Raw genomic sequence first — 14758 nt, 5'->3', positions numbered from 1 at the left:
TTATTAAACACGAGATTTATAGAATAACTATTTTTTGTCTTCAAAATATACCATACCATAATTTTTCCTCGTTAAATGAATATTTACATTATTATTTATGAGATTTTCAAAGTACCTAATTTTCATATGTAAAAATTTATCCATTTCCCCCCTTAATACACTTATTTAATGAAAATAAAAATAAAAATAAAAAAATTCCGAATATGAAAATTGATGAAATAACTATTCCAACATAATTACCATGGAAAAAAAGAAAACCAACATACTTAAAATTGTACTTGTAAATATGTAGTTAAGTTTCTTTCTATATTTAATAATATTTCTTTTTCGCTTTATTTACTAAAATACTCTTATTATCTAAGTCTTGAAATATTGTGCAGTTTTTTTTTTATTGTATTAAATAAGGTTTGGAAGCCCATATTAAATCGAAGGAGGAGAGAAATCCAAAAGTAATTTACTAGGCAGTGTGGATTAAAAAACAAAAGTTGAGGAAAAGGGAAAGCAAACATTAGCATTTTCCTAAAAGCAAAATGACCCAAATTTTGCACGGACTGTCAGAAAGAATCCTCTGTTTTGTTTGACGTCAAATTGAATCATATTATTGCAGTCCATCAAAATTTGCTTTCCCTTTTCCTCAACTTGTATTTTTTGATCCACACTGCCTAGTAAATGACTTGTTGGATTTCTCTCCTCCTTCGATTTAATATGAGCTTCCAGATAATTTGTTCACTATATTTCTGCAGATGTATTGCTAAAGAGAGCTTAGCCTAGAACACACGGGATGATATATATATATACATCTTTAATAGCATAAATCACTAGATTAGATACTTCATTGATATGATTTTGAAAGTTGCCAATTTCAAGTTTTGCTAACCACCGAAGGAAACGGAACCTTGGGCGATTTGCTTAAATCAAACGAGTCAAATATGATCAAGCTCAAACTCAGACTAAAAATTGGATTCGGAGTTACAGTCTACACACTGACAATTAAAGACGACGTTATAAATTCACACTCTTTATGGAAACAGTCCATGAGCTACCAGAAAGAAAATTCAGGTCATTTTATTTAATGTTCTATGTCTATCTGCTCAAAACATAGCCAATTATCTTAACGGAGTAACAAAATTGAACAGGAAACATCCAAGACATGTATAAAAAGTAAGAAATGGCTGAATAAGAAGCTGATCTTCTCTACCAACTTCATATGTTTGCCAACACAAATCCAGGGTTGCAGAAGATTAAACGGAAGCTCAAGAAAGTTCGCCACAGCAAGCTGATTCTTTTCGGCCGATGAAATTCACGGGCAAGCACGTCACAATTTCATGAAGCATGTCACCTATAGAACAACGGTTCAGCAAGTACTCAAAGGAAACTATATATGTTGGAATTGAGTTAATTGACAGCTAATGTGAGTTGCAGTGTACGTACATCAGACAAAGCTCCGGTTCGATTCCAAATTGACTTTCACCTGTAATTCGTCATTAGACTGTTTATCTTCTTCACCCAAACTTGCATCGGATCCTGCTGAAGATTCAGTGGATTCAACTATCTCAGACACCATCTTCTCATGTTTTTCTTTTAATTCTGGGGAACTTATAGCCCCCACGATGGCTTGCCTGAGTTCTGCCTCCAAAGCCTCGATCTTACTTTTTGAGTCTGGATCTTGTGAGTTTCCAGCTTTTGCCACTTCTGCCTTTAGCAGTTCAATCCTGTCTTTCAAACCTGATGAATTGACAACGTCATCTATGATCACGTTAACTTCTTCATTAAATGCTTCTATTTTTGCCTTGGCTTCTGGGACAACAGGTGGGTTCACTTGCAAACCCATGGATCCAAGAACAGCCTTAAATTCGGTGTCCAACTCTTCTTTCAATTGCAAAACCTTTGCTTTTAGCTCCTGGTTTGAACCAATATCCGACAATCCTGACTCTGAAATTTCAGCTTTCAGCGTCTCCATCTTCTGTTTCATATCAGGCTGATCCACGAGTTCCCTGAATTTCTTATTTATTTCCAGTCTCGTTTCTTCTTTGTCTATTCTACTTTTTGAGGGATTCAAAGCTTTGGATAACTCTTTCATCATATCAAGCTTATATTTCAAGCTGGAGTAATTAGGAGCTGAAGGAATCTTTTTGTCAAACTCATCCTTGAGCAGTTCAATCTTTTCTTTCAATGCAGGATGGGCAAGCTGGTCCTGTACATTCCTCGCTTTTGCAATTTCTTCTCGCACCATCAAAATTTTGTCCTCCATACCTAACGCTTTTGCAGCCTCATCATACTCGTAATCAATCTCTCTTTTCAATTTCTCTATCATCTCTTTCAATCCTGTCTCGGGAATCTCTGAGGGTGATTTACTGGCTTCCAAGATCCGTAGTTTCAGTTTTTCTACCTCATCCCTCAATTCCGAATCTGAGGTCTTGCTTATCTGAACTATGGGTTCTTCTTTCTTTTTCATATTGACCTTCCTTTTGGGATCTATTGGAATCCCTTCCTGGAATCCGCCAAGTTTCCGGAACTTTTGAGCCCTGTGTTTTAGTAGTGTTTCTGTATCCATCTTTACAAGTTCCTGTATGCACCAGAAACATCTTAGTCTCCTGATGAATATCCGTTCAAACACTAATTGTAATGTAGGAGGAAGAATGTGCCACTTACTTCCATGGATTCCACAATTGCAGTTTTTAACTGTTGTGAGGTCCAGTAAGGATCTGCATGTGCACCACCAAGAGGTTCCTACAATGAGCCACGAATATTTATTATTTGATAGTAAGGTGGTAGAAATGGAAATCATACCAGTGCCAATATTTGAAAGCTAAAGCACAGGATTATGGTATATGATGAACAATCTAAGATGGAACAATATTTCATATAATGAAGCTGTCACATAGTTTTTAACATAATTTTCCAACTGGAACCTCATGTTAAAACAAAATAAACTGTACCATTTTTATTTTTTTGAAAAAAGAAAATGTTTTCAGTATACAAAAATGATTTTTAGAGACATTGAATAGTGGGACAAGAAGGCATGAAATTAGAAAATAATAAATTGACACAAGCAATAGAACACGTGAAGAAGTTAGTACTGGGATGACACCATCAGCAATTTCTAACTTCATCAGCTCTTTAGATGTTATCTTCAGCTTTTCAGCAGCCTGAAAAGGGAAAAAAGGAACAAGTCAAAACTATCACAGGTTTATGATCGGCAAAACAGATTCATCCTTAAACCACCTTTGGTGAAGCTTTGGCAGTCTTCCACAAGATTGCTGCGCATGCTTCAGGGCTGTCACATAAAGGGAAAGGAAAATCAAAATAGCATCCAAATTTACATACACTGATAAGAGTTTTTTAAGAAAGAAGTGGAAACCCATCCGAATGGGCGACTGCGTGCTATTTGCATATAATGTTTCAGCAACACAAAAGCTTTATTGCATGAACTCATCCAAGTGAAATTATCTCAACCCTCATCAAATGGGAAGCTTAATATTGAATTTTCAGGTTTCACTTTTAACTCAACGGAGTATCAAGTCTTATAAGTAGAACATAATTTGTTGATCTCTAGGTTTATGCATAATGAACTCAAATAGCATTGCCTGAAACTGCTAAGTTTCCAAGAAGTGTTTAGCTTATTATGTTTCACTATTGTTTCTTAATAACAATAAAGCACTCTTCCAAAACTATGAAACAAAAGTCGCACTGCTCAAGAGAATCATTTACTCATAAAATTTCCAGAGTAAACCTGTTGTAGCCATGACGAGCCACAGATGGTAAGAGTAACGGAGGATATAGACGATAAAGTATGCACTGGAACCAATAACTCAGGTATAAAAAAACCCCCTCGAAGCAGCAGCCATCACACAATTCGGTAATTAAATTATACATCAGTATCACTGAGCAGGTATCTAGAGTGTGGAAGAAAAAGGTAGAAAAATCTAAACAAGCATCTTAAGGCACATAGTAGTTATACAAAATGATGATAGAGATGCACCTGGCAACGTAAAAGACAGCGTTTTCAAGCATTAACAACTTGTTAGCACAACCAATAGCCAGTGCTCCACCAGAGCCTCCTTCTCCAATCACAATTGAAACAATTGGAACTTTGAGACCAAACATAGTCCTCAAGTTCTGAGCTATAGCTTCACCCTTCACGTGAAAAAATAAAGGGAAAAAACAGTCAACATAAACCTTTTACACTTGGCACACAAGATTCAGCAATAAGGACTTCACTTGATGGAATGCTATACAGTACTTGGCCAAGTTCCTCAGATTTAAGATCAGCATATGCCCCAGGAGTGTCAATGAAAGTGACAATTGGAAATCCATGGTGATCCGCATAGTACATCATGCGCAGAGCCTTCCGGTAACTGTTGAAATCAGAATGTCACAGTCAGCGCTGGGTAAAACAGAAATATCCCCACTAAAACTTCCATGATCTGTGGAAATGTGAAATTTTCCATGTCACCGTACGAGCTCACCAGAGTCAAACAGATACTATTAACCAAGAAAGAAAGGGCATTGATTGCTTTTTTTCTTTTTCTTTTTTCCACCAATGTTAAGATCATGTAGAAATATAGAATGTAAGAATTCTTTTTTAAATGCATACCCATGAGGAGTAGGCATCCCAAAGTTCCTCTGTATATTCTCTTTTGTATTGCGGCCCTTCTGATGGCCCATGAACATGTAGCTTCTTCCATTTATTGTACCAAGTCCTGTGACGACAGCGGGATCATCATATCCAGCTCGATCTCCATGGAGCTCCACAAACTGCACATATGTAAAAGTACAGGCCAATTCAGATGCAGGAAAAAATTTCTTCCTTGTTAAATCTAGAATTCATCGTTTTCTTATACTTCTACTGGATGTTATTAATTCTCAAGATAAAGCAGGCAATAAACCCTAAGCTTAAAATAAGTTCAGGTGGAGAGACCTTGTCAGTAATATTGAATACGTGATCGAGAAATGTTGGCCTGTTGGGATGTCGTGCAATATTCACACGTTGTATGGGAGTCAAATGAGTGTACAGATCTTTTAGAGCCTGCAAATTGACATGGATCAAGTGAAAAGACCAAAACAATTTGAAATAAATATAAGATCATAAATTTTGCCTCTCAAGTCTTAAGTAGAAGGTCATTATATGATAACAGTTGTAGCAGGAATTGCATTTGCAATGGAATCGAAAGAGGGAGTGTGGTGAAATGGAATTGAAATTATAAGCATGTTTATTGGCTAAACCTGTTGATACTTGTTCTCCAGAGAGATAATTTGATCGCTGAAGTCCAGACCAGTTTCATTCGCCATCTTTTGCACCTGCATAAGAAAATCAGTAGGATCGAAGCAAGCCATGAAATTTTCTATATAAAGGAGTTCATTTCGTAAATGTGCGCAAAGATCTTATAAAATTCATACATCAATTATTTTTTTCTGCAGATCCATGAGAGGTTTCTCGAAGTCCAATGTCACTGGCTTTGGTTTCTCTTTCAAAGGCTTGAAAGGTGAGAGATGGCTTAGGATTCCACCCTTCACATTTGGGTCAGGATCTTCTGGCCATGGATATTCATGCTTTTTCACTTTCCTGAGCTTTGCAGATACAGTGAAACCTCTCCTTTTTGCTCCTAGTTGCACCACCCTTCCAAGTGTTTTTAGGGGAACGCCAAAAACTCCATTACTTGAGCTCCTAAGAAGATCCAAAGCAGTAGGTTTGGAAGCTGAATTCCCATTGAATGCCACCGGAGATGGGGTCATGGAAGACATCGTCCCACTTGAAGGACCAGATCAGTTGGGACAGTGAATACCTTTAAAGGGCGAAAGAGGGAAAAAAAGAATCATGTCAAAAAGAAAAGTACCAAAAACATAAAATACTAAACCAAGAGAAAAATAAACAAAATATTCTCTTTAAGAAATTGAGAATCCAATTCATAAAATGAATAATTACTGAGACACTTCAAGTCATCAGTTGTGTGCTTTTTGGTGTGTCTGACAGAGGGTTTGGCTTAAATTCAACCGACACAAGGTATCTAAAAACGTCGGAGACAGGAATAGCATTGCACACCTTCATTCAAACCTTATTCACAAATGTCGTTTGAGAAATGTCCAGATAAAAGAAGGGGTACTACAAAACTATCAGCGACGGTTAGGCTGGTGAGGAACCTAGTATGCATCAAATGCACTCAAATTCTTAGTTCAGTTTCTTTTCTGATTGCTGAGTTATTATGGCAGCGCAATACGGGGAAATAGAGTATGAAGGTACATGATTTTACCGTTCAGGGAACGGTGACATTTATTTAACATGCAGCTACTATATGCATAATTTAAGGAGCATAGAAAAGGAAAAAATCAACAGAACGGGGAAAAATCGAAAATAAAAGTATTCAAGCTCCAAGAAAACGGGAAACCCCAAAAAATATATACAATTTTGTAAAATGCTGCCACAGATTCATACCCACAACGAAACAGTATAGCAATTACATAAACAAAAGAAGAGACTTCAGCACAAGTCATCCCGAGCTAAAAACAGTTATTCAAAGCAAAAAAGCAAATAACACAGCATCCAGCATTCAAGCACCAAAATCGGAGAAAGTTCGGCCAAAAACTGAAAGAAAACACACCTGATATATCAAATGCAGCAGCGAACGAAATCGTATCCGATTATAGTTGAACAAAAACAAGGAGATCTAAGAAACCGATGGAATGGAATCAAATTGGAGAAGAAATCGAAAGATCGCGGAGCTACATAGGAGAGATCGTCAGGGATGGCGAGGCCGGTTCGTGATTACTGAGACAGAATGGGGAATTTATATGAATTTCGATGGTTCCAATGCTGAATTAATAATAATTATAAAAAAAAAACAGCTAGCTCGAATGTGCTTCGGCTTTGTCGATAATGAGGGGCAACGTTTTTCGGTAGGGCCGTTGAAACCCCCGCACAAACACAGCAACCTCAACTACTGAACTCACTACTCATCTTGCTCAATGTCCGACTCACACTTGATTTATCCAAATTTTTTATTCATTAAAAAATATTTCTTGAAAAAAAAAATTGATTTTAATATTTTAAATCATGTAACAACTTAAATATTATATAATAATAATTTGACCCGACAAATTTTATTTTATTTAGTTGAGTTGTTTATTACATTTCTAATAATATTATTATCAACTTATTTCGAAATTTATAAAACAAACAAACAAAAATTAGAAAGAGGATCCGGGATTTGAGACCCCGGTCCATGTAATTAAAAACAGGATGAAATATGTAAAACAAACTGTATATAAAACAAACATAGAGACAAAGGAAACAGAAAAAGGAAACTAACAAATACAGAAGGATGAAGGTACTAAAGCCCAAGAACAGCAATCAAATAATTTGATGACTGATAAAATGGGTGGAATGATTCAGAGGCTGTGATATGCCTCATCCACGTTTCTTGTGCTATGTCATTCCTTCTATTGTACTGCGAATATACTTGCCAAGCATCTCATATTAAGACAATAAGATGTAAGAAAATAAAGATGTATGTCCTGCAAACCATAAAATTGAGATTTGAATTTGTATAGAGGTTCTAGTCGGCACATAACTTCTAGTTTTGGGGCTTGATGTGTGAATTTTGCGTTACATCTCAATCTTCATTCTCTTTTACAATCCTATTATACCATCAGAGTTGTATGATAAAACTTCACTCTCTCTTTTCAAATGGTATAATCTGTGAATTACAAATAGCCCATCATTGAAATTTCAACTACTGTTTTGTTTCTTAAACAATCCCCTCAAATAATCTGAGACATACCTGCACCACCTCTACCCCATTTGCATCTATCTGAAGAAATGGTAAATGAGGCAGCAACTTTCATTCGTGACCGTGCAAATGCGGTGCTTTCAGCATCTGAAGATATCGCCCTAGGACGGAACTCAAGAATGTTCATCAAAGTTGGTCTTTGTCTGTTTATAATCTCCGTGGTTGGGGGTCTAATCGATTTCCTTACATTGGGTTACACGAGTAAGATCAAAAGAAGTCATTATATGTTTCGTCGGCATTTCTTGATTCATTAGCCTTAATTCTTGTTGTATTGTGGGCAGGCCTGATTCTTGTTCTTACAGTTCCAGCACTTTATGAAAGATATGAAAGACATATAGTCACGTGCTCTAGTTGGATACTTGAAACTGCTGGAGTTGTATATAAGATTTAAGGAAGAATACATTGCCAAGATTCATAAATGGATTCTGGAAAAGAAGAAATTGAGTTGATGGCTCATGGTTTAAACTATTTTTAAACTTTTTTTTTTTGGTTTTGCCTTTTGTTTTTCCGCATACTATCTCATTATACTTTTGTTTCTATTGATTTTGTTTGGCTTAACATTTCCTGTTATTTACTCCATTTTGGATTGCTAAACTTCCAACACCTAAAGAAGATCGACTCTTTGTTTTCAAACTAAGAATGAAGAATAACTGAGTGAACATTGCGTCATTTATCTGGAATGGTGCTATCTAAACTAAATTCCAGCAGGTCAGCGGCATAACATCTACATGGCAAATGCTGAGGACACTTAGTGGAGCAATCACCGTGGATCTAACCAAATTAGGTGCAAGCATTGCCTCAGCCTATCTGTATTATCTATAACATACTCAATTCAGACAAACTTCAGCAAAAATTCATAATTCAGAACTTTCAATTTAATGCCTTGGAAAACAATATTTTTAGAAATGCTTCTTTCTTTTCAATAAAAGTAAAACATTTGAAAGTATTTTAAAGTAAATGTTTCCAAACTGGGTCGGGTTTCGAGCCCACTACATTTTCTCGTGTCAATCGTTTCCTAAAAAAATACGAGGAAAAAGGGGAAAATGATTCTTATAAGGGATGCTACATATTTTCCGGTTCATCAATATTTCCAAGTTTTCGCCATAGAAATATTACATGGAGCATAATTTTTCTAAAATACTTAAATGACACCAAAGCCAAACACAACTGATCCAAAACACTCTGGAAATCTCACTCCTTTGTTTTACACGCCATCTCAAAACAAACCTAATCATACAAGATTGTATGTCAAATCAAATTATCAGTTGAAGGAAATTTTAGCAAACCAACTGTGGAAAGAAAAATGCCTAATCCGGGCCACCTCCGAAGTTGTCACGTCCCTCAGTCTGCCAACCAAAGCCTGGTGGCGCATCACGGTTTCCATCATTAGGGTATGACCACCCTTGTTTTAGTTGAGATAAGTGGGAAGAAAGTAGAGGAGATGGACGTGGTGGTGGAAGTGGCAAGGTTTGGGGTCTCCGTTCCATAGTTTTATTGGCCGCAGCCACATTCTGTTCATAATCACCCTGATAGAATCCTCGTCCTTGAGGATCAGACACGTTCACGAAACCATCTGTAGCTCCTTGGGCAACAAGAGGAGAATCCAAAGGGCCAGAAACCATTCCCGTATTCCATGGCTGGGGATAGTTTTGTGCAAAATTCAAGGGTCCAGCAGGACCAGGTGGGAAACCTAACAATGTACCTTGACCAGATCCAGCTTCAGGCATGGCACCTGGCCTCACCCCATCATATGGAGCACCAAAGAACTGCTGCATTCCATCAGATACATAAGGAGAATAGCCAAATTGTGGGGCAGGTACGACTGGGTTTTGATTGGTTGCTGCTGCAAAAATTAGGTGGATAGAAATTATAGTTGATAAGGATAAAACCTTTTTGTTTCCACTATATCAACTGACCTGAATCTTGCCTCAGACCGCCCTGCAGATCAATGGTTTGTTGAGGAAAATGGATCTGGGAGGCAGCTCTGTCAAAAACTTGGGATTGATTACTAACATGATGTTGCTCTGACTGGTGATTTGGGACTTTTCCAGGAAAATGTGGCGATGACATTGGATGCATATTATGTCTTAGAGGTGGCGGATCTCTGGATTGGGGTCGTTGACTTTTGTCCTCGTGGTCATGAGCCTGAAGATTTGAACTTGAAGAAAATACTGACCTTAGGGGTGCTTGAACGGTAGAATCTGAGGCCAAAGGTTTTCTGGCACTTGTAGCTTCTGACTCATTTCCTTCCTTTTCCTTATGTGGATGAAGAAGGTCAGCATGGATTTCATTTATGTGCGACTCAAATTCAGTTTTCTTCAAGAAAGACTTGAGACAATGAGGAGCTGCACAAACGAAGATTCCTTCCATCATTTTAATTGTCTGAATCTTTTGAATGCGTTCATCACAGCTGCATACCAAGGAAAATTATCGCAGTAAACCAAAGTGAACTAAAGTCAAAAGTATGGTCACAAATAATCAAATTCAAGTCCATATTACAGCATCCCTCTCCCACGATCATCAATATCATAAATCTTTTTTTGGACAAGTACAAACTCCGGAAGACCATAAGCATATGGAACAAGACAACATGTCACATTAGTCTACCAAAATATAAAAAAAAGGTCATATAAACTTTTCTTACAGGTAACAAAGAGAATCACTCCTAGCACAGTCCAGACAAAATGCATGTTCACAGGGGCTCTGCCATAACATAAGATTGTTAATTTCTAAAACACAAAGATGGGGAAGATAAAGTTGCAAGCAAATAGATGAAACATAAAAGGTGTAAATCAAATGGCTTCAATGAGGAAAAAAACCCTGGAATGAAAGGACAAGCATAAAAATCCATACTGGGAATAAAAATGCCGAAACACCATGGCCCCTGCAACAAGCATGCATTGTAATGAGGATAATAAATAGATAACTGTGATCTTCTCTAGAACTAAACCATGGTACAACTGATGAAAAAATGATACATCAAATTTATAATCCCTTATAAGATACTCCAAATATTTTGTAGACTTGTAGTATTACTTGTAATTGGCTCATTGTGGAACCTCAAGCGAATAATATCAATCAAACAAAAGTTTCCATCACACTTGGGACAACGGTGACAAGCACGAGACACAACGAATGAGGGAGTGTGAGAGTGATGCAGCAAAAACTTTTCAGATTTTCTTTATTGGTGTAATTTATTGAGACCACAACAATTGAGGGTGAATGCTCAGAGTGATGACAATAACACAGATGTACAGGCATCACATTTGTTGAAGTGGTAAAAAAATATGTATGTGTAACAGAATAATTATTCCACGTCCTCGAGACACATTCTCTTATTGAAAATAGACTACCAAGCAATATAATTAATCGATTGAAAAAACAGAGGAGAAAACCGTGAAATTGCACTGCGAGTAAGAACTTCTATGCATTACTTACCAGACGCCCATATATAGCGATAGGGAAATCACATCTGACACAGAAATGAACACGCTCACCAAGCTGGCGCCGAGACCTGCGGCCAACAGTCTTGATGACAGCTGAAGCACTTGCAGAACCAAGGCTCTTGGCTACAGGAAGATCTGCTAAAACAAGATGATCCGGGCATGCAACTCTGATATTGTCAGCTGGGGCGGGTTTCGCACTTCCACCACTTTCACTAGCTGGTTTGGTCAGTCGAATCTGCAGCATCTTCCTGAGCTATTATGCAGCTTTAATTAAAAAAAATCATTATTCCTCCATCTTCCTGCGAAAAAGTATTTTCCAGTTTCAGAAACAGAAAGAACGATTGCATTACTACATGTTCGAGCTGCATGTCAGCCTAGGATTAATTCACAATGCATGCACAACATAAGCAAATATGCTGAATCTGACAATAAAGACTTAATATCACACAAGGAATCGACACAGTTAATAAAAAAATCGACAAGAAACAACACGACAAGTTGACCATACATAAACCTGATCAGTCATAAACACAACATCCTACTAAAATCCTCATAATTTCCTAAATAGAACTCGATTGAGAAGTGAAAAAATATCATGTTCTCATGGCAAGCAGACCGACCGCAAACTACTTCCTAACTGAAAAAAAAAACCTGCGAAAACTGCCCATTTTCCAATTTCAAAGAAAAATTGTCAGACCATGCCACACTTATCATGGTTCAGCACCCCGGATAGGTAGTATACCAGTATCTCCCTCCCATGGGAAAAAAGATTACAAAACGTGACACAAATCACGCCATAAAAATCTGATTTTGGAGTTAGACACGAGAAAAACGAAATTCGCAATACAATCCATCGCAGTTGAGTAAACAAAACTTCATGAAAACATCATATTCTGTATTTCGTCCAAATAAATACAGGTAAAGCTCCAAATTTCCTAATTTCATGGCGAAAATGCAAAAATAACCAAAAACACAAAGCAGCGAGAATATGATAAATAGAGAATTACGACGTCACTGGAGTTCAAATTCGTGCATCCACGACATTCAGAAACAGAGCCTTCACATAGATTCCAAATCTAGAATCGAATTGTTAATCGCGCTAAAACCCTTGACATGAATAGAGACGGAAGATTTGGTGGTCCGTGACTCGGTTCCGGCTTTCTAACTGGACCAGTTTTGGGCTTGGGTTCTATAAATAGTTTGGCCTTGCAGAAACAGAGACCCAAATCCCCCACACAACAATTGAAAGGGTTAAAATTATAATAATGTTAAAAGTAAAAGTTTACTAAAAAAATAAAATTTTCGGACTCACAAAATATATTAAATTATATATTTTATAAAAAATTTCTACTCAATTGTGTATTTTCTTCACAAATTGAGAGATATATTTATAGAATTTCTTTAGAAATAATCCAAAAATAAATACATCTTTACATACACTATCACATATTAATTTTCAATATTTATAATTCTTATTTTAAACATTCAATAATTTCAACTCTTATTTTCAATAAATAATACATTAATTAATTTATCCATATAAAAAAATAAAGCTCATTTTTCCACTTTTTATTTTTATATGATAACCAATGGGGGTATTTGATTAAATAATACACATATTTAAAAAAATACCAAAAAAATTTTAAAATTTATAATTTGAGAGCCCGGCCCCTCGTGTAATTTCTCAAGGAGCCGGGACCTTCATAAAAAAAAACACTAACCAGTGAAAAGCAAAGGTGTCCAGAAACTCGGGGAAGACTTGGACAATATGATGCTGCTTCACCACACTGGCAATATTTTAAGCAGAAATCATTCCGTTAAACCAATTTGAAAATCCATTCTCGTAGTGATCTAATATTGTTCGGTTCACTGCAACACCGCATGAGGCCCGACTCGAGACAAAGTGAATCAAAATCATGGCACAGGCAGCGTTCAGTCTTCAGTATGACGAAAAAATGGAAATATTTGAACTGTTAAGCGGTTACACTATACCTTCTATATGCATCGGAAAAGAACATGGCAATGATCTGAATCCCCTCGAAACTCAGTTTTCACTGCCATTAGTGCGATAGTTGAGGCTGGCTACAGGCATGTGGATACTGCAGCTGAATATGGTATTCAAGATCAGGTTTCCTTTTATCATTGTATGTTCTACAACTTGAGGGGCAAGAAGAATTTGGTGCAGAAAAGTGAAATTTCTGGTGTTGGTTTTTTTTCCTTGTTAATATCATTTTCCGGTGGGAAGAGGAATCGAAGCAGCAATAGAACGAGAGCATTTGTTCATTACATCTGAATTAAGAAGGCACATCAAGAACTGCAGCTGGACTTTTCTGGTAATTGGATTCTTGGTCGTGTTCAATTTGAGAGTATTATTCGCTAGCTTATGGTTCTGGTCAAGTTTTAATCCGTTTGTTTTTGTCATTCGTTCAAACAAGCTAAGATTCATTGGCCATTTCGCCAGAGAGATGGAGCGAGCAGGTCCCCCGAAAGCTGGGGACGTTTTGGATTTCGACATGGAAGGAGTATGGAAGGAAAAGGAGAAACTTGTCGAGGACGATCTTGTTAGAAACGTTGGAATCAGTGATTTTACTGCAAAAAAACTCGACAAGCTACTGAGTTTTGCCCAGATAAAGCCTTCTGTATGCCAGGTAAAACATGGTTATTCTAGTCCAAGATTCAAGTATTCGGTTGATTGTAATATTCTGATATTAGATGGCAATGCATCCTGGACGGAGGAATGATAAAATGTTTTGGAAACTTGCGAGAAACATAGCATCCATGCAACGGTAAAATGTCAATCTTTGATTCTTGTTTAGGAAAATAAGAAGGAAGAACTTTGAACGAAGATGATTTTGCAGGCACATTCGCCCCTAGGTTCACAGGGCGGTCGAGATCTACTTCATAATCCAGTCGTTGAATAAATAGCAAGAAAACTAAACAAGAGCCAGGGACAGGTTCTTTTGAGATGGGCAATCCGGAGAGGGACTAGTACCATTCCCAAATCCAACAATCCTGACAGGATCATGGAGAACTAGCATGTTTTCTGGTGGCAAATACCCGAGACTTCCGAACTCTTAGCAGCATATCAGGTGCGGAAATTATTTGCTCATTTTTGAGCTGCTATGTTTTCTCTGCCATGTAGCTGATTAAAAATGCACTCATGCAATGCAGAAGCGAGTGCTCGATGGTGGTTCCTTGTTTGTGACCGAGGCGAATGGACCATATAAAAGCACAGCTGATGTTTGGGATCATGAAAGTTGAAGAATCACGAAGATTAAAATCACTGAAATGCCACTGATTCTTATATAATTATTTTACTTTAGTAATTTGAGGAAGAACTGCGTTGCATTAGAGTTGCCTTGTTCCAATTAATGGAGAATTTTCTATCCCTTTAGCTTATATATGTGAAGTCTCCGTTGTTCTTTTCAAACGTATCAATAAATAGTTACTGCTCAGAGTTTTGTCTGGTTAGGACTTGCACTGGTGTTGCATGGTGTTTTCCGCAACTAGCACAAGTCAAATCAA

The 14758-nt window shown here is 37.1% G+C and overlaps 2 protein-coding genes and 1 long non-coding RNA gene across 7 annotated transcripts; 1 reads left to right on the top strand and 2 right to left on the bottom strand.

The window, feature by feature from the left end:
* Positions 1 to 932: 932 nt before the first annotated feature.
* Positions 933 to 6974, bottom strand: LOC140842472 (acetyl-coenzyme A carboxylase carboxyl transferase subunit alpha, chloroplastic-like). Of its 2 annotated transcripts, none has more exons than XM_073210421.1 (12): positions 6600 to 6974; positions 5401 to 5786; positions 5227 to 5301; positions 4922 to 5029; positions 4598 to 4758; positions 4244 to 4358; positions 3983 to 4137; positions 3226 to 3277; positions 3081 to 3149; positions 2653 to 2730; positions 1432 to 2566; positions 933 to 1339 (listed from the first exon to the last, which is right to left on the bottom strand). In XM_073210421.1, exons 2-11 carry the CDS (start codon positions 5743 to 5745, stop codon positions 1433 to 1435), a joined length of 2292 nt encoding a protein of 763 aa, XP_073066522.1. In that variant the 5' UTR covers positions 5746 to 5786; positions 6600 to 6974; the 3' UTR covers positions 933 to 1339; position 1432. The 2 variants fall into 2 exon arrangements, with proteins under 2 accessions (XP_073066522.1, XP_073066523.1); XM_073210422.1 differs by lacking the exon at positions 6600 to 6974 and adding an exon at positions 5927 to 6002.
* Positions 6975 to 8819: 1845 nt separating this feature from the next.
* LOC140842471 (E3 ubiquitin-protein ligase HAKAI homolog) lies at positions 8820 to 12425 on the bottom strand. 4 transcript variants are annotated; one of them, XM_073210417.1, is made up of 5 exons: positions 12241 to 12425; positions 11226 to 11532; positions 10432 to 10490; positions 9704 to 10197; positions 8820 to 9630 (listed from the first exon to the last, which is right to left on the bottom strand). In XM_073210417.1, the coding sequence occupies exons 2-5, from the start codon at positions 11475 to 11477 to the stop codon at positions 9095 to 9097; spliced, it is 1341 nt and encodes a 446-aa protein (XP_073066518.1). In that variant the 5' UTR covers positions 11478 to 11532; positions 12241 to 12425; the 3' UTR covers positions 8820 to 9094. The 4 variants fall into 4 exon arrangements, with proteins under 4 accessions (XP_073066518.1, XP_073066521.1, XP_073066520.1 ...); XM_073210420.1 differs by having other exon boundaries at positions 8820 to 9627; XM_073210419.1 differs by having other exon boundaries at positions 11226 to 11497; positions 12241 to 12408.
* A 597-nt stretch (positions 12426 to 13022) lies between these two features.
* Positions 13023 to 14022, top strand: LOC140803880 (uncharacterized). The gene is made up of 3 exons (XR_012111967.1): positions 13023 to 13566; positions 13695 to 13881; positions 13946 to 14022. It is a non-coding gene; the product is annotated as an uncharacterized lncRNA (long non-coding RNA).
* The last annotated feature ends 736 nt before the right edge of the window (positions 14023 to 14758 follow it).

This window comes from Primulina eburnea, chromosome 10 (genome assembly GCF_022965805.1).
Source record: "Primulina eburnea isolate SZY01 chromosome 10, ASM2296580v1, whole genome shotgun sequence".
NCBI classification, from domain to species: Eukaryota; Viridiplantae; Streptophyta; class Magnoliopsida; order Lamiales; family Gesneriaceae; genus Primulina; species Primulina eburnea.
The sequence above is the reverse complement of the archived record's forward strand: the minus strand, read 5'-3'. Positions and strand labels throughout refer to the sequence as shown.